Below are 19651 nucleotides of genomic sequence, written 5' to 3'. Positions count from 1 at the left end.
CTGTAATTAAGGTGTTTACCAGGAGATGTGATATTAATTTAATGAACTACTGCTCGGCGCACCGAAGGAGATACTCACAATGAAGGCAACCATATCGAATAGCCTTTACTCGGTGTAAAAATATCCCCGAGATGATCCTGCTGAGTCTACCAGATGGAGATATGGACACCTATGGTAGTGAATGGCAATGTGTTCCAAGGAGGGAAGAAAACACGAGGATGTGGATGAACTAACCCCCCCCCCCCAAAAAAAAAAACTGTAAACAGGTGTGTGCTGCCCTCTGTTGGAGAAACTGTGTCAATGGAAGAACTCTGTGAAACCGAATTTAAATGAGGAAAGATTAAATTAAAATGGAAATGCAAATATATGTTGTGTAGTTTGAGACTTTCCAAGTTTTACACTGATAAATTACATTATTTATCAGGCCCAATGTGCTCGACTCGCCAAGCCTCCATTAGCATTTAGCATTTAACAAGCCTTCGAGAAAAGGTCAAATTAAAGAGAAACTTTTTCATTCAATTTATGTAACAACCAACAACAGAAGGGAGTAAACAAGATGTAATTGTTTTCTGTGTTGACAGTGCAGTAAGAAAAAAAAAAAAACACTGAAAAACAAAACAGGTGAATTATATATTTATTGAACATTGTTAAGTATGATAGGGCTCTCCATTTAGGAACTCTAATAATATAGTATAAAAATTAAAAAAGTACAAATAACAAAGACAAGACAAAGCATTGTAAACAACATCCAGAATAAGAGAAAAAACTTTGATTTCCTCATGGCAGTATGCTCAGAATAAAGGTTCTTTTGTGTTATTAAACATGGTTTTCTTGCCATAATTAATATTTTAGTCGTAAAAACATGCCTCAAACAGAGACTAGTAATAGGAATTCCCAACTATTGGGATGAATGTAGTGTTTTTTGTTCTTTTAGCATATCCCAACACAAAACGTTGAAACGGCAAAAATACAAGTTCATATATTTATGACGTACAAAATATGCAAAGTACAGATCAAATGTAACATAAGAAAAGCTGGCCAAAGAGCCTTTTACAGTTTGAATGGCCACGTTTGATTCTTCAAGTTATACTGAAATGCAAAGCGGATGATGGACAAGTGGGTGAGCCTACGTATCCCATGCTGCCTTGAGGCTGGATTGTGCTACACAACATAAACATTCCTCATTAGATGAGGTGGAGATGGTGGCGGGGGGGGGGGGGGGGGGGTCGGCCTGATGGAAGCTGCTACATGTTACTCATCAGTATATGTTCATTCTGAAGTGCATGATCCAAGAGGAGGGAGGCGGGGCTGGAATTAAGTCCTTTGGAAGGCTGTGGCAAGCGGGCTGACCTCCTCAAGCCCGCTTGAGCTTATCGATGTGGAAGGTGAGTTTGAGGGCGGGGCCGAGCTTCAGGCCCATGTACTTCATCATCATGTCGCTGCGCAGCAACAGCAGGGCTTTGCCATCAATCTCCTGGAGCAGAGCGACGGAGGGAGAACACAGAGCTGATCACCAGGTTGACACTCCTTTACACACCGTGACAATTTCAGGGAGGGATGAAAACTTTAGGCATTTTAACATTGAGTGAACACAGGCTGCGTGGAGGTGCAGCCTGTATGGACACGGAACTGGATAAGGTGCTATAGGAGACAGACGGGGAGATGAATGAACACATACATGTTTTCTGAAAAGGTCCGCATGTGGAGCCAGCACCGGGTCGATATCTCTGATGTACTGCATGACTTCCTCCACCGTCCACAGGTTGGGATCCTGGCCGCCGGCTCTGGGACTCTTCCGGAAACTACCTGGTAAAGCAAAAAGGGAAAAAAGTCAGTTTCACTTCAATAGTTATTCAATCATGTCTCGCTTGTTAACATTGTAAATGAGCACCATCGTCTGTATTAGCAAAACCAAAACCCATCAAGAAAACTACAGTTTAATCAAATCCCAGATATTAGAGCTGAACAACATTTAGTAATCCTGCGTCAATGTCAGGTTTTATGTGTGTGTGTGTGTTTCACAGGCAATTAGACTGCCTTACGGATCATCTGACTGCAATGTTTCTGGTACAACATCGGCGGCACAACAAAAAAAGAACAATGATTCACTGCAACATTTCTACTTGATCTTCATGAACACTGTGTTACGTTGTTTATTGGGTTTGGGACCCAGTTGAAAACAACATCGGTCCTCATTAAAACACCATCCATCAATATTTGTGTAACTACATTTACTGACTTATTTCAACAAGGAAATAATGCCTCTGTCTGCTGTATTGATCCGATTCATCAGTGGGCAAATTAAGATAAACTTACAGTCAATATACAGTAAATATCAATGATTTATTTGTCGACTAAAACATTTCTTTTGTTTCCATCACATTTTTTTAACAGTCTCCCCGACAAGAATGGGATTTAAAAAGGAGTAATTAAGCATTCATGTGACGCTGTTGCACAAAGAGACTGAAGCCTCTTCCTATGAGTTTGGTAAATGAACTAGTTGTTATCACACAAACTAGCAATGAGACATTAAATCGAGGTTTGGATCTCGCATCGTTCACATTTTTCTTCACCACCTTTGATTCTTTTCAATATGGAACAATCCACAGAACACTGCTTTTTGGCTGACGCTTGTGAGGACTGTCGGGCAGTTTGTGCTCGTAGTCCCTCAACCTAAACACACAGCAGGTGTTACGGGAGAATCCGACTCATGTTACCTGAGGAGCTGTTACTGTGCAGTAGTTTGGAGGGAGACCTGAGGACGGGCTTCAGTCCTGCAGCGCTGGGGGAGAGTGGACTCTTCTTTAAGTGCTCTGGACCGACAGCAGTGCTGTCGATGTACGACTCACCTGTAGACACAGCGCAAAGCAAGAGCAAACGCACACGATGACTTAAACCAAACCATGTAATGAGACGACGAATAGAGAAACAACCAAACTGATTAACTTAATGTATCAATATAGTTCAGTGCTGTGATTTTCTTTAAAGGCTTTTCTACAAAAAATAAAGTGGCATAATGCCCTTTTTCTCTCTACAAATATTCCATCAAGGCAAATCAGATCCGAACGAATTGAACAATGATTAAATGATTAAATGAAACACCTTCTCCGGTGTTTTACTTAATCATTTTCAGGATTATATAAAGCTTCACTTGATAAGTTAAAGGTCAAAATTTTAACAATGAACATTAAATGTGTGACAGTATTGAAGGTGCTATAAATAAATAATTGCTAACAGACTTGGAGACCTTTTGTTTGAAACTTTTTCTATGAATAATGAATAAGAAAACGAGTATCCGAAGGTGGTTCACAAATAAAAAAAAAACGTACAAGTTATGAGCAGAACTCAGACATATAAACAATATAAAGTGAAATAATACTAAATACCTCAGAAAAAAAATTCAAATTCTGATAATTCTTGACATATATACAAGCATACATGATTCAGTGTGGACAAATGCTATGAAAGAATGCAATTAAAAAAGTGAATTATTTCAAACCATGTAATGTACTTGTGTAACACATTCTTAAATGTATATAATCAATAAGCGCACGCGTGAAGCACAGCTGAATAAAACAGAGGAGAAATGAACCTACTGTCAGTAGCATGCCGAGAGATTTTTGCCAATTTTTGTGACGAGGTGCTGATGAAGTCCTGAAGAAAGCGCTTGGTGCCTCGGCCCGGACCCGTGGTCAGGCTGTCTCCAAAGTTTCTCCTTTCTGAATCCAGCACACAGAGAAAAAAAAACAACCACCCACAGCTTATTATGCTGAAGACTGATAATTAAAACGCAATAGAAAAGACTGTTGGATTAGTTATATAAACTGTATATGTGCCTTTTTGAACGGCTCAGTTAAATATTTAGTAGATTTTAGGGATGTGTGATAATTTAATCGGCATTGTGCAAGTGCGCAAAATGGAATGATCACAGAATTTTAAGGCTGACGGTAGCTAAAAAGTACTTTCCGATATGAATTAATATTTGATCAGTAAAGATCAATATTGTCAGTCGGTGGATGTTTGCAGGGGTTGGCAATGAGAGGGCGGCGGCGGCTCCGACCTGTAGCGTACGTGTGACTGTCAAAGTGTTGGCCTCCCCTGGCTACCGGCTGGCTGCCAAACAGAGCGTCGCAGTGAAGGTTGTGGCAGAGTTTTTCCAGGAAGCGGAGAACGTATGTCACACTGCTGACAGTAGGCAGGGTCAGGGTGTGCTGCTGCTGGTCAAAAAACGCTGCCAAAGACAAGAAACACAAGAAAAGAACAGTTGGCACATTAATCACTCTTCAAGTGTTCAAATGTTGACGGAACAGACCAAACGCTCAGAATCAACTACGTTATACAAAAGCATTATGAGGCTACTATTGCCGCGCCCCACTGAAGACTTTAAATATGTTGATTATTTGATCAACTCTGCGTATCATGCTCTGTTTAGAACTGGATATTTGTGAGAATCTGTCACATGTGACCACAAACCAATGGAATTTGTTTCACAAAATGTGCTTAAAACTCATAAATCTAAATACTAAAATATATTTTGTGCCACACGATCTGCCTTTTTATTTTCCAACCTCCTTTTCGACATCCAACATCGCCAAAAATCACATCACATACACACCTTTGATAGGAAAAGCAAGACTTTTCCAACTCTGGACACTAGGTGGCAGTGCTGTGATCATGCCGCTCCAAATATTAAAACAGGACATTAGCAAACAAGAAAGTATATATCTTATATCACAACTTTAATTTTCATCTCCTCACATCTCCCAAACACCTAAATGTCTTACCTTAATACTCTTACTGGAAAATTAAACTGCTCAAACCCGAAATACCACAAGAACATACTAATAAACTGGAGGCCGATTTACTTCATCGGGTCGTGATAGCACCACCCGGGGGTCAAAACTAGTATTCATTAAAAAAACATGAAACTATTTATGTAGTCATTATATTGGTCATATTTCCATTTTCACACTGCAACAGATCCATTAGCCCAAAGACTGAAAGAGGTCAGAGTCGGTCACACATTGGTAAGTTGACAAATTTGACATCAAGAGCTGATCTGATCGAGTTAGAATCACACGACACAAGCTGACTTTTGTCCTCCCTCCCTCTGGTGCACGAGCTATAATGTCCACGCGCGTGTGATGACACTTGTTTTGTTTTGCTGAATTTGCAACACAGCCTACTGGCTTCTTGGTCGTGGCTGTGTTTCTATTGACGAGTTGCAGGTACGTTGTAATGACGTGACGGGTCAACGTGTACCGTGTACCGTGTCCACTGTCAATCACAATCTGACCTGCTACTCTCTCTGTAAGACGGGTCAACTGATTCAATTATCAAACACATTTCCACCAACGCCCCCTCCCCACTCACCTTGGGTGATTAGGATTAGTTAATTAAATGACTTCATTAGGAGGATTAGAGCACACGAGTCTGTATGCTTCAGCCAGGTCAACTCTGAGAGATAATTGGTTTCCTATATCAGTTATAGTGTGAGCATCGTTTGGGTTCTCATCGTAGGAAACTGGATTGAAACAAAACAAAAAAATAACTTGAACGCATACATTTGGATTCCAATCGGTTGACTCCCCACCTGAAATGACTTCGCCTCCTTGTCCAGACTTGAGGCAGGAGAAGACGGTGCTCTGGTTGTGGGCCGAGTCTACACACGCCTGGACGCACTGCTGAAGTACCGAGGAGGCTCGACCGGGCCCAAAGTGGTCTGGGAGCTTCTGGACGCGCCGCTGCTCCAAATGGGGTCCGACCTTTCCGTACTTGTTTAGGTATACACAAACTATTGGAGGGAAAAAGAAATCCACTTCAAACAATAAATCAGAATTTTGCTTATTTACAAAATAAGCGTTTGTCAGAAGCCCTCAGATGTTGTATCATTGCTGTTATTTCAAGTGTGAAGACAAGACAGAGTCAGGGACCTCTTCAGTGTAGAGGCATTTTGAGTCTCAGCACAACTTTTTCCACAACATTTCAGGGAAACGGCGCATCATGCTGGGCAGACGTGGACTCGGGTGTACCTGTGGGAGCCTGTAGTGCAGAGTTGGGGATGGTGGCGTTGTCCAGGGGTACAGTGCTGGTGTCCGGCTCTGGAGTGCTGCTGGTGGGAGACGTGGGGACGGGATTAGGTACCACTCGGGGTTTTCTCTGCACACAAACACACACATTCATAATTTACACCATTTGCCTCATTGAAGGTTATCTTTGATCAGTGCATTCAATCAATCAGAGTTTACAATAAACCGTCAGCTATGACTAATATGTCATAATGTCTTTCATGTTGTAAATAAAACCCAAAAAAGTGCAACCCTGTAAATGAAACATGATGTTAGATGAGGGGAAAAAACCAAACAGAGATGAAAAGGACAACGCATGACTCTGCCAAGTGTTTCCATTCATCTCCTCTCGGGACATGATTGGGAGTCGACGAGTGAAGCTACCTGCTCTGCCAGCATCCAAACCAGACGCTGCCAACATTTGTTGAGGACAATCACTGTTTGTGCCTTTCAAACGGAAATAATCACAATCTGTCTGGTAAATGTCAACACACAGGATGGTTATCTAGAGATCTTCACCCAATGCACAACGGACATGATTAATTATTTTTTTTTAAGGCAGAGATAAGAATGAGACGATCCAGATCAGAATGACAACGGGGCATTTTCTGACGAGGAAGTGATGAATCAAGTTTATTTCACAAACATTAATGTGTCTCTTGCAGCAGGTCGATGTAATCTGACATTAAGTTATTTACTGACAGTGTGCAGATGAACAATAGCAAGAAAATTGTATCGGACTCTGTCTGGATGGGTCAGAAGATTAATGACAAGCAGGATATGCTTAACTTAAAACCACAACAAACTAATATTACAAGGACTTTTATTAGAAAGCCATTTAACTTTCACAAAAAAATGTTGATGGAATAAAAAGTTAACGTTTGGGCTAATGCGCAGCAAAGAATCAGCTGGAGTCCAGAGTTAGAAATGAAATCAGATTGGAACCAGGCGTAGAGCTACTCCGAATGTTTTCAAAACACACAACCATGTACGAGTACTGACGGGTGTGAGTCGTGTTTCTAAAGGACCTCTGGGAAGACATTCGATCAAGAATCCCAGGGTTGGAACGAGTTACAAAATATTCAGTCCACAGTGACACAAACCGTTGATGAGCATAAACTTCAACCCTGTATTCCTGAATAAGGTCAAAAAAACACAAAAAACGAAGAAGCTGAGAAGAAGAACTTACAGCCCGAAGCAATCGCTCAAACAAGGTAACGATGATGCACCACGAGTACAACGTCAGGCAGTGTCAATAAATTTCCTACCGCATGTTTGTTTAACTAGTAGACAAACATGCAGCACGGGGAGTAAAACGAGCTCCACATATCAACATTAGTATAATATCTCCTCAATGGAGTAGAAAAGGAGGAACATCGAGAATGTGTGGAAACCATTAAGGACAAAATGAATTTGCACGTTTGATATGATTTCCTCCAGGGTCGTGTCAGAGTGGTTGCACACCTGATGACTGAAACAGGACAATGATGCAAAACGTGCGAATAAATCACCGAGAAAATTACCTTGTGAAAGCAAAACCTACTGTTGGGGGGATGGTCCAATCAGAGCACAGTAATAGTAACATCCCATCAGATATCTAACAAACATGGCTGGGATGACACAATCCTTAGAGGAGAATGTTTCCCCTGAATCTTGTCTGTCTGATCAGCAGCTGACTGAAGTTCAGGTTGTTACTAAATCCAGGCTTCACTGATTCCTTCTCGCAGGACTAACAACACTGAAGGAGTTTTCACCCAGGACATCAAGTACACTATTTGTCTGCTGTACATTGACCTCGAGTGCAAACTCATTTATGCAGTGACATGCAGAACTGTCACGGTCTCACAGTTTCTCTTGTCGTCATGATGCACTGGGTGGATACCTTGCTGCCAGGTTTGGGCCCTCTTTTCTTTGGGATCTTGACGGGTTCTGCCTGAGTCGGGGGCTGCTGTGCACCAATCCTCTGAGCCCAGTTAGCAGGCAATCTGCCCCTGGTCCGCCCTGGGCCTGTCGGAGGCCGTCCCGGGCCAGCCACTTCATCCTCAAGCCAGCCAGCTGTCTTTGCCCACCCCAGCTGTGAGGCAAAGAGCGAAAATCACACACTGGAGTTGAACCACCTCGTCATCAGTAACACCGCACCAACAGAAGAAAAGCATGGATTGAACACTGCTGCTCATCAGAGCAAACTAAAAATACTTCCAGTGTGTCACTGATGTTCACCATCATCTATTTGTTTGTGTCTTCCTTTAGAGAGATATCTGAGTTAGACGAGGACAGGAGTGTCAATCATACAGTGGATAACACAGCAAAGCACACAAATTACAAAGAAAGTGTCTGCTGTGGTGTATTTACTGGATGCCCATTTCAGTAGCAATCATTAAAAAAAAATATATAAAAACTAGTTTTTTATTATTCACAAAGCAGTATTATTTTATTATAAATATCACGAAGGCTGCAGAAAGTCAGTGTCTTAACATGTTTTTGCCAACATCAACCTGAAAACACTGTTGCAAGAAGGAGTTCAGATCTTTCTACATATTTGTACAGGGAAAAAAGACAAACTCCAATAATTTTTTACATTTTCAGTTTAACTCTTTTAGGCCTTTAACAAAAGGTAGTGAATTCACCTTTTATGTACTTGTACTTTTTAGCACTGAAAAAAAAGGGAACATATAAAGGTGTTTGTTTACGTTTTCTTTTGTCTATCATTTTACTGGTAAAAACCACTAAAGATCAAATTGGTCTGTATTAAGCAGTCTCTCTCTAAATAAGGCGAGACAATCCTCAATCTTCAGAGTGAACGGCGAGCATCAGAAAACTGCGTCTCTAAAAGCACTATAAACTTACAGCTCAACAAGATGTAGACTATATGGACGACTTAACACCACTGAATCCAAATAAGTGAGTGAAGTCTTAAAATAAAGTCTGTTCCAAGACAGTTCATCCCACCTTGCTGCCCGGCTTGGGTCCTCTTTTCTTGGGTATCTTGATGGACTCCAGGACTTTTCCTGGCTGGATGCTTTGCGGTCCCAAGGCTGAGCCTTTCTGACTCCAGGGCCCTGTCACTTTGGTTTTCCTGCGGCCTGGCTTGCGTCCTCTCTGACCTGGAGGCCTGCCCACCGCGGGGGTGGGATGCATGGCTGAGTTCTCCACACTGCCGTCTGACGGTGCCCCCTGGCTTTTAGACAACACCACTGTGAATGTGGAAGAGATAGATAAAAGAAGAGAGAACGGTTGAGTAAAAGCCTGTAAGGTCTACTTGTTGCCCCTCACATCCACCGTTTCTTTTCATGTGTCTATTCAAACACACATTTTCTGGATGCATCTTCGAATTGTATTCCTCAGACACCTGCCATGTATATGCACATACTGTAAACATGCATCTGACACTCCCACACAGCTGAATGCGTCAGGTGTTGATGCCACACATATCGAAGGAGTGCTGGTACTGTCGGGTGTGATGCCCTCAAATGACTCCAATTGCAGCCAATTAACTAGCAAGTTGAGTCACATAGACACTTCAACATTCACACCACTCGATTATAAGCGCATCTTGCAGCGCGATAATATTTAGAAAATCTTCGCTGCATAACAAAATGCAGACGGTTCAGAACGTCTGAAATCCTCTCGGCAGCAAGACAACAGAGAAGGTCAAGCGTTCTCCGCGCTGAAACAGTTTTCCTCTCATGAAATTCCTTCTTCTGCTACTGAAGTTCTAGTGTGCTTCACAGCCAGAGTGAATGGGTTGAAAGAAAGAGAAAAGGGCACGGGGTTACCTCAGGATGTCTATGCTTCAGTTCCCTTTGTAAGACTGCGCACTTTGTGAATGTGAACCTTTCAGTTACTGTAAAGGTTCAGTCGCTTCATTCCAGCGCGTAAACACAATCACAGGATTCAGACTCCTCAGATATTCCTGGTACTGTGACTCTCACATCTACATAACAGTCAAGAAAAATGTTCATCATTGACTTGTGTTCCAGTATAAATACACTCCTGTCAGCTCTGTTCTCATGTGCACATTTATGCTATATGCCTGTGGTCAGTGTTGTGTCGTGGTTAGGACGTAGAGGTATGTGGAATTTCCATGTTGCTCCTCCAACAGTCCAAAAATTGGTCAGCCTAAATTGACTGTCGGTGCCTTTTTGTATTTCTCTCTCTGTTTCTCCTTTCCACTATCTTGCCTTCACCCCATAGTCCGCTCAATTGAATAAAGATGGATATTTGTGGTGGTTGAGTGAGGAATAAAATAATCCAAATCTAAAGAGCCACATGATACCTGTAAAATTTGCATCGCCCTGGATAACCCACCAAGCTAAAAGGTTTTATTTGAAATATTATGAGTGGCAATATGTCAAAAACTTCAGGTCCAAACCATCAGAGGGGGGAAAAGAAAAATACAAGCACTCCTGAATTATGCGATCAAACAAGAAGTCACTACTCGCACATTTAAGATATTGAACAAGAAGTTAAGAGGTGAAGACCAGCTTTAAAAGAAAGAAATATAATATTTTTCTTGTTATTTATGTTGGAGTCCTTTCTGGCTTTATTGAAAGGAGGAATATGTGAATATCTGAGAGCCCAAGGATTAATTTCAAATAAAGAAGCAAGCAGGGTGCGAAAAAGATCTAGCATTGCTCTTTTAAACTCCCCAGCATGAATGCAGACACCCTATTATTTTTAGATGTAAAGCTATGGGAAATCACATAAACCACTGCAGATCAGGCACATGGCAAAAACATCGAGAAAGAGCCTAATTCCTAAAAACAACCAAGAAAACCACGTCCTTCCCATAAGCAACCGCAGCTGGCAAAACCTGAAGTATGTGTGCATGCAAAAACAGCCACAGCAAAAAAAAAAAAAAAACCCCACCAACAGCAACATTACAGTCAAGACATCTGGCTCCGATGCACCTGTACACCTTTACAAACAAGCTGCACAAACTACAGTGCACCGCCATTCATCCTGGATCAACTTGGGACAGATTTACAACAGTTATGGTCACATTCATTAGCACAGGTCCTGGCCCACGGGGCTGGAGTTATTAAACACACTTCCACGTGTGGGCGCAGCAATCAATACAAAGCCTCAGGCTGCGGGCCATTGCTACTCCTAAAGGGAATCGCCATGAAGCCAAAGGAAAAACACCTGATTGATCCTCAACAGATTGGGTGAATCCAGTATTACATGTTTAAAGGTTGGAGGAGCTTGAGGTTACGATCAATTGCAGCGCTTGTAAATGTAAATACAAGCAAACAAATGCAGAACAACCAGACCAATGGGGTTTCCTCCCCCCCCCCCCTCTGCCCCGAGTGTACCGAGTTCACAGGGTTCACAAATCCACCACTGCCAGTTTCACATTACAGCCACATATCTTCTCACTCTCCCAGCATTTCTGTAATTATCATTCATTTGACTTACCCTCTCACTTAAACCAAAGTGAAGTGTGTGGTAGTCTGCACAGCTGTCCTCAGATTCACCCTCTCCTCTTGCCCTGTCCTCGTCTCCCCCTCTTCCTCAGCGTTGCTCCTCCTTTCCCCGACTTCTCTTTTTCCTCCCCTCCCACCATCTGCTAACAATGTAAACAATCCACCTTTTTACGGCGTACGTCTGTCTTTTCTCTCTTCTGCGATTCTCTCCCTGAACTTAACTCCTCCCGAGGTGTTTGATCAGACTGTGGCCGTCAGAGTACCAATGAGAGGCCTGTGGAGGGGCACCCAGGCTGGTTTCAACCACGTCATACTCCAACCATGCCAACTGGGCGAGTGCCAGGCCTTCATAAAACACTAGTAGTTGCAAAGATATGTCCTGCCTCCCCTTTTTCCCTCCTTCCTTCCACTCCTGCACAAAGTCTACAGATGAAGACGGACCTTGCATGTGATAACCTTCACATCCTTTGCTTCTTTTTATGTTTATTACATAATAAACTGCAATCTTGTTCACAGCTCTGATACTAGTTTTTACTTCTGATGCTGGAAGAGGTGCTGAACCCGTTGTAAAGTCAAAGTTTCAGGATGGAAACAAACTGATTGCAGCTTGTTTATTGAAGATGAAAACCCGTCAGTCATGGTCAGCTGGTAATTTGGTAATTGTCAGATGAGTTTGTGAATATACTAAGCACTAAAGGCCCGTTGTGCAAACACAGTCCGAGCTTTCAGGAAATAAAGACGTCACATTAAAGGTGAATTAATGGAATTTTCTCAGCTTTACTCGCCTCTCAGAGCACAAGTATTTATCACGTTCATAACTAATCACCTGTTGTCTGTCCATAAATATTGGAATAAAACCTGGTGTTACGTTTGTGAATTTGTCAATGGAATTTGTGAATTTTATAATATGGTGTGACTTTGATTTCAGTAGTTTATTTTACCGTATTGCATCATTACTTGTTCTAATTTATCTGCGAGTTATTTCATCAATCAAGCCTTTTTCATCTACAATTATAATTGTAGAATTTTTGGGAATTTGCTCAGACGTGTTGAAACATCTTATGTATACAAGCTTGATAAATACATTCTGTGTGAAATACACAGGATACACTAAATGCAAATACGTCTGACAAAGTAACGTTATGCAATGTACGCCTGTCTTTGAAGAGAGTTATAAGAATGTGTGCTAGAAAATGTTTTGATCCTTCGTATCCATCCTGAAGCCACAAAGAGTTATATTTCTAGTCACAACAAAAACGGGTCACTCTCAGAAAACGCTGTACCATTGAAAATACAACTCTCTGACACTAGTCAACGTCCTGCATATCCACATTGACGCATTCAAAAATTATAAAATGGCCTGATTCTACTCAGCTTAAAGAAAGCTGGAATGATGGGAAGGAAATTTCGAGATAAACAATCTCAACATATCAATGAGAATAACAGGTATCGTTCACGATGGTTAAAATGGTGAGTGAGTGTGCAAATCTTTCAAAGGACCAACTCATGAGAGAAAACACATTTCTGCAGCCACTGTAAACACACACACACACACACACACACACACTCTTTATATGTTGAAATTTGAACCATTTGTTTCTGAACGTACACATTTCTGGTTAGTACATTATCTAAAAGAACAGTTTTTCACACATCAATTTTAAGGCTGTGAACACCAAATAACACGTTTGAACAAATATGTTACAAAAAATTAAATAAAAATACTGTCAGCATCACTACAACTGAGGGTTTGGTTACACTCGACCCCACGCTCATGCAAAACGTTCTGCCTACTTGTTGAGGTCCAGACCTTTGGTGCCAGGCGGCTGAAGGTTGTCTCCAGTGAGGGAGCACCAGCCAACAGGGAAGATGTCACGCGAGTCATAGCGGCAGTAGTAATCAAAGGCTCCCCGCCAGCCATCAAAGGTGACCAGCACCTCGACACCTCGCAGTGCACCTACTGTGGCTGGGCAGATAAAGTGGGGGTTTTTCCGGTCCACCGCCTCCAGCTTCATGCCCACCTGGAAGGAGTTCTGCTCTGGAGCGGGAGGCTCCTGCTGGGGATGATGGAGAGGGCGAAAACAGGGGGGTCAGGCATGAAAGTTAGAGTGCGTGAACACCTGTCATTTATTCCCTCGGAGGAAGTGATCAACAGCCGCTGAAGAATTTCTGCTAAATGCAACTTTTTCTGCTTCATACAGGACAGTAGCTGGTTTGTCAGAGCATGTTGAGCCTTGTACAGGTACCTTGTGAAAAATGCGAGACGGAGCCATCTCAGCTCCATTTAGTGTTTTCAGAAGGAACATGGGCCACGAGGACGCATTGAGACGGAAACCTGCAGAAAAGGACAACTGTCAAAACAACACTTAAAGATAACAATGATTTTTTATTTTTTTAAGTCAGGATATTTATGTTTGGTAGACTCTTTATATAATACAACAATGTTATACCATTGAAAGTCTGATTATTTCTCCACTAAATGGTGCCATATTTGGTAACAACATGCATTTGTGGGATGAGTATAATGGAATATTTGACAAATCTTCTCTGCAGATGCTAAAGCGTTTTTCTTTGTCGTTCCCGCTTGTTTTGAGCTCCAGATGCCCCCGGGGGCTGATAATCAATGTGGACATCTCAGTACAAGCAGTTATCAAGAGCTTATGCGAGAGATCTGAGCTCTGATAGCAGACTCCATCCCGCATGATGACAGGGCGAGGTTATCAGGATTTAGGCGCTGAAGTGGTTGGATGGCCCGCCAGCAGTCCTGAGCTCAACCCCACTGAACAACTGTGGGCTCAGCTGTTCCTGCCCCCCCGCCCCCCCAAGGAGGAGCTGTCGTGACTTTATACGAAACAAATTTGGCAAATTCGTCAGGGATCAAACCACATACTGATCTCTGCTGCTCATCCCACAAATGTCTTTCTAATCTGGCACCGTTTAAAAATGAAATAATTAAACTTTCCAATGACAAAAGGTTTGTTACCAACAAATAAATAATTTATCAAACCCCAATTTTATCACTTTTAGTTTGAGTTTTATACAAAGAAGCTATCTGCAAATTGAGAAATTTACAGTGACTTTTTTTTTTTTTTAATAATTACAAAAGAATTGAGATCAACTCATTAGTCTGAGTATTGAACCAAGACCTGAATCGTTACTGAAGGTTACATGAACATTAAACTCAGACCTCTTAAAAACGCTTCATATCCAATATCTTTAATCTTTTCACAGAAAGAGCCAAGCGTCTGCAAAACCTCTTAATACTTCGTCAGGTATGTGGATTGATAGAGAAATAAAATCACTTAATGAGGTGTCATCTGTCCCAAAAAGCTCATTTTTCTTTTACCTGTGGCTCAATTTAACAGCTTATGGGGCGCCGCTGAGTGTAACCTCAACAATCACTCACTTCACTTTCTGCTGGATGTGAGAGGTTGAATTAGAGGCTCCCCATCAAGGATATATTCAATCTTAAATTCTGTCTGCTAACCTTTAGCACACCATTACATCTCGTGGGGGGAAAAAAAATCTAAACCACTCAGATGAATGACATTTTCTGGTAAAGTCCATTTATCTGCTCATTCCAAAAACCCAAATCCCCAAACTGATATTCTTCAATTTCCTGTATTAGACGTACGTCGCCCACAGGGAGCTTCTTCCGATGAAGCCCATCTCCTCTCTGATGGGGACAGAAAGTCTGCTAATGTATCGTTTTTTAATGGAAAGCCAATGTCCTCATTCAGCCTTTCTAATATCACAGTGTCACTTTTGATAATACTTGATGAGACCCCTGCACCTTTTGTTGGTCAGCAGCAAAATAATGTTAATCCTTTGTTAGCAATCTTTTCATTCTCTCTCTAGGGAGCAAGACCGGCCAAATTACATATGCTGCATTTATGGAAAGGTTGGCAACAAGAAGGAAACTGTGTATATTCAACACCTTAACGTTCTTTATTAATAAAAATAAATTTATTTTCCCTCTTTCATAGGCGCTTTACTTCTGCCTCCATTCTGTTCTAATGCGACCGGCTGTAATGAGGATTTGGTTGATTGCTGTGTGTCTGTTATTTATTATTTTTAACTGCTGTAAAGCAGTTGAATGCTTGACAGCAACTTTAAAGACACTGACTGCAGTTCGCCACTGACATCTAGTGGCAGACGGAGAAACGGCATCCCGTTTCCATCATGTCAGGAATCACACTGTTTATCATACTAATGTAGGAGTCCTCACCAAGTGGCGGCTGCAGCATGCCTCCATTCTTTTCACAGTTGCCAATGGGCTGGATCTCTGAGGAATCCACCAGGCGCCAGAAGTCGTTCTTGTTGTCAGACCCATCCAGGCGCAGCCGGAGCCGCGAGCCCGTCAGACCCACCACTGTGGCGATGCAGGTGGACGTGGTGTTACGTGGATCCTGAGCCTCCAGCTTCATCCCGGCCTTGAACTCATTCACGGGAGGCGTGAGGCTCTGGAAGGTGGTGATAGACGGGTGTTACACGGAGACCGGCAGGAACGGCGACGGGTGAAAAATGCTGTGCTTCAATCTGCTCACCTGTCTGAAACATGAGGCAGGAGCTGCAGCAGCGCCCGTCTCTTTCAGGTATTTTTCCCAACTGAAATGCCCTGCCGTGGAAAATAAAAAGCATCAAAAGAGAAACTGGGCTGATAAGACTTTTCTTTTTTTTTTTACTTTTGGAAACTTCATGATCTTAGGTATGATGTTTGCCTGGAACTGGCAGAAAGACTTCCTACACCACAAAGAGCTGTGGATTGTTTACCTTGAAACAGTGAGGGCACCCGGGAGGGCCGTCCGCTCCGGGCATGCTTGATCCTTCGGGAGTCTTTCCACTCAATAGCTGGACACAGAAACAGCTCTCAACAACAGCAAATTTTCTCATCAGTCGATACTTACTCGGTGCTTACACACCGGACAATCACAATACAAAATAGAACCCTGCTTAAGCAGGAGTATAAATTGCTTAGTTGGAATAAACCTCGTGAAATAACTGTAATATTAAGAAATATCTATTTGTTACCTTTCTGTGGCACCGGTCTCCTCATGCTCCCAAAATACTGACCAACTCACAATTTAGCGCTGGTCTCCTCTCTGCACACAGAAAACAGGAACCATGTCATTTTATATCAAAGATAACAGGACCGGATGTAGCTTTGAACGTTCTTCCTCTCTTTTTATAAAAAGCATTAAATCAGAACCAGTTCAACTTTACAATATGACCTGATACACTGGACTGATGGAGCCTAATTTGCAGAAATGTAAATACTGAACTCTTCTTTAGCCATTTTGAAGTTTCAGTCCCGATAGACAGCAACATCAATTAGCATAAAGGAAAATGTTTATCACGACCCTTGTGTAAATAAATAAATAAATAAATAAATAAAATACATTTGATCCTGTTTATTATTCTCCTGACATATATTTTGAATTTATAAAGAACAAAGAAAAAAAAGGTATGAAATATTTCAGTTTATGTCAAATAAATCTTATTTCGAGGGATGGCAACAATGGGAAAAATGAAATACTCCCCATAACTTCATTTTTTTGACACGCAACAAACAGACATGATTTATGAAGCACCTTTCGAACAACAGAATACAAAACAGACACACACATGCTCAAAATTAACCTTAAACCAACTGATTGAGTCATTAAAATACAATATTAAAAAAGTTCCCATATAGGTCAGATACAGAAATACAGACATAAAAAAATAGATAATTAAAAAAAATATTACATACAAAATAAATAAAAACCTAAAAAAATTTGTATTTAATAATAGGATTAAAGCCTAAAACATACACTTTAATGGAAAGCCAAGTGAACAAGTAGGTTTTGAGTTATCTGTTGAAAAATATGAACACTTTGTTGCACTGTTTGACATAATTTTATATTCTGAAATACTAAAGTTTAAAAATTATGTGCAACAGAGTTAAAATACCATTTTAGGATTTAAATTTAAGAAACAAATTACTGTCTAGTGCCAGTTAAAACATTAAGCGCATTAAGAACTTTGTAAAAAAAAAAAAAGAAGAAGAGCTAATGTTAGCCTTTGGGGGAACAGATCAAACCAATAAACTTCACACGTGTTTCGGTCAAAATGTAGGTTTCCACATATAACCCATACTGCTGTGCTTCATAGGGAAACCACAGACCTGTGCTTGTTATCTGTTGCAGCTTTCTGGCCCCGACCGCTCCTGGCAGGTAGGGGGTCGTCACGGAAGGCAGACAGAGCAAGTTTCAACAAAGAGAGTCGGGATCACGGCAAAAACGCTCTCCACATGGTTTTAATTTACCTTTTCACACTTTGGAGATTCTTCTTAAGATTAAAAGGTGTTAAACCTCTTTGATGTGCAGGCTGCACCTGGAGTAAACAACTACGTGAAGTGTATTTTTAGAGTACTTCACACGGACACATGTCACAAAATTGATTCACACAATGAAAATAGACGCAGATATAAAGCAATGTGCATGTAAGCCATTTGGCTATTCCTGACCGACCGGCGAGACGTCATCGGGAAAAGTAGTTGATGCTCTTAGGTGTACTTTTGTCTATTTTTGATGAGTTTGTAAATATTGTAAAGATTGAGATGTGAATTGGCAATATCAAACAAAACACAAGAAAGTGACTGATGCAGAACAGGAACAGCTTTTCACACCAAAACCACATAACATACTAGTTTAAAACAAATGTTGGATCAATATTGAGCAGAAACAAGTGGCACAATAGTCCCTAGTTTTTCATGCCCCCACCAGTGTTGAACATATTTGTGTTTATTACATAGAATCAGGATTATTCATTGGGTAATAACAGCAGTGCGGGATGTTTACATCCGTTTATTGCCAGAAGAGAGCATCAGTGTGTGTGTGTGTGTGTGTGTGTGTGTGTGTGTGTGTGTGTGTGTGTGTGTGTGTGTGTGTGTGTGTGTGTGTGTGTGTGTGTGTGTGTGTGTGTGTGTGTGTGTGTGTGTGTGTGTGTGTGTGTGTGTGGGCTCGGTCACCCCTGTTACCCAAACACTTGTTCAACCAGACACAACAACATGCAGGTCAACGGGTCAAACATATAAACAAATGCTTCAAGTAGCCATTTCTCCAAATCAACGTTATCTTACCAAACTACACGTGTGAAACGTAACACAGTATTTAAATGAAAAAAAAAAAAAAAGGTCTGGCCACATGAATGTGGCACTTGTAAGGCAAGGGGCAAACATTTGAATTGGGGAAAAGGAAAACACGCTTCTTTCATAATGAGATGTGTTACAAACAATCACGAGCTTCGAGTTCAGAGTGTTACAGTGGAGCATCCACTGAAATACCGCGCTATATTTTAGCCTACCTTAGAACTTCATAACCGTTTCGGAGCGTCTGTCTTCTCCGGGTGGGCAGCCTTTCAATAGAAGTGCGCCTTTTTCCTCCGCCGGAGGGGGATGGCGTCCGAATTAAAGCGACCCGCTCCGCGCTCTCGAGCCTGCGGAGAGTGACAGGAGGGCGGGCAGGGCATCAGCCGGTTCCCCCGCTCGCGACGCCGCGGAGCCGAAGTCCAGCTACAGCCAGTCTATCTGGCATCTCAGCGCTATGCCGCTATGCTTTCTATTTACAGGCACGAATAACGCGGCTCACGTTGCAGAAAATTGTTGCGCTCCATTCAAAACACAAAGCATGGTCCTCCTCCTCCTCCTCCTTTCTCCTCCTCCCCGCCCTCTCCCGTGCAACTCTCGGTTATTTACGTGACAGCAGCGCTAATTATGCTATTGAGGTAACGCTGAATTAACAACAAGCCCTTGTGTTTGAAGCTGGCAGGAGCGTCTCAATGCAGACATCCATCCAGCATGCTACACGCTACATGCTACACACACACACATTCCCAATGAACGGGAGGCTAGCTTAGCATGCTAAGTGGCTGGCTAACTCGTTGACCTGATAATAAATATTAGCGTTAAGCACAACGTGAACGTTACCGGCACAGCGAGGTCAGTGAGCGGCAGTGCGGGGCCTGACGCTGGCGCCGAGCCCGGGTTGAGACGTTGCTCGGTGTGCCCGAGGGTGTTTACCTTGCTTTGTAACGTGTGTTTTTGTTTCTGAGGTGGATTTAACGCTTGTCCGCCATTTTTTTCACGCGGTGAGGAGGGGGCTGTTTGTAGCCAAC

At 42.0% G+C, this 19651-nt stretch overlaps 1 protein-coding gene across 2 annotated transcripts; it reads right to left on the bottom strand.

Annotated features, from left to right (window-relative positions):
- Window positions 1-617: 617 nt before the first annotated feature.
- Window positions 618-19623, bottom strand: LOC308115055 (polycomb protein SCMH1). Of its 2 annotated transcripts, none has more exons than XM_080472397.1 (17): window positions 19557-19623; window positions 18842-18973; window positions 16526-16596; window positions 16268-16345; window positions 16042-16112; window positions 15723-15957; window positions 13741-13829; window positions 13305-13551; window positions 9018-9262; window positions 7951-8142; window positions 6033-6159; window positions 5594-5794; window positions 4061-4231; window positions 3597-3719; window positions 2718-2849; window positions 1679-1806; window positions 618-1474 (listed from the first exon to the last, which is right to left on the bottom strand). In XM_080472397.1, exons 3-17 carry the CDS (start codon window positions 16548-16550, stop codon window positions 1355-1357), a joined length of 2184 nt encoding a protein of 727 aa, XP_080328523.1. In that variant the 5' UTR covers window positions 16551-16596; window positions 18842-18973; window positions 19557-19623; the 3' UTR covers window positions 618-1354. The 2 variants fall into 2 exon arrangements, with proteins under 2 accessions (XP_080328523.1, XP_080328522.1); XM_080472396.1 differs by having other exon boundaries at window positions 619-1474; window positions 19464-19623.
- Between the last annotated feature and the right edge of the window lie 28 nt (window positions 19624-19651).

This window comes from Lipophrys pholis (genome assembly GCF_963383615.2).
Source record: "Lipophrys pholis genome assembly, chromosome: 9".
Classification (NCBI taxonomy): domain Eukaryota; kingdom Metazoa; phylum Chordata; class Actinopteri; order Blenniiformes; family Blenniidae; genus Lipophrys; species Lipophrys pholis.
Note: the sequence above shows the minus strand (reverse complement) of the source record. Positions and strands in the feature narration are given on the sequence as shown.

Bases quoted from the DNA above. Each gene is read 5' to 3' on its own strand.
- LOC308115055 (XM_080472397.1), bottom strand. From the start codon at position 16,550: ATGAGGAGACCGGTGCCACAGAAAG. The intron at 13,830-15,722 runs GTGAGGACTCCT...CCTTTTCTGCAG, and splicing joins CATGCTGCAGCCGCCACTTG to GTTTCCGTCTCAATGCGTCC. The intron at 8,143-9,017 runs GTGGGATGAACT...TTTGCCTCACAG, and splicing joins GACCCAAGCCGGGCAGCAAG to CTGGGGTGGGCAAAGACAGC.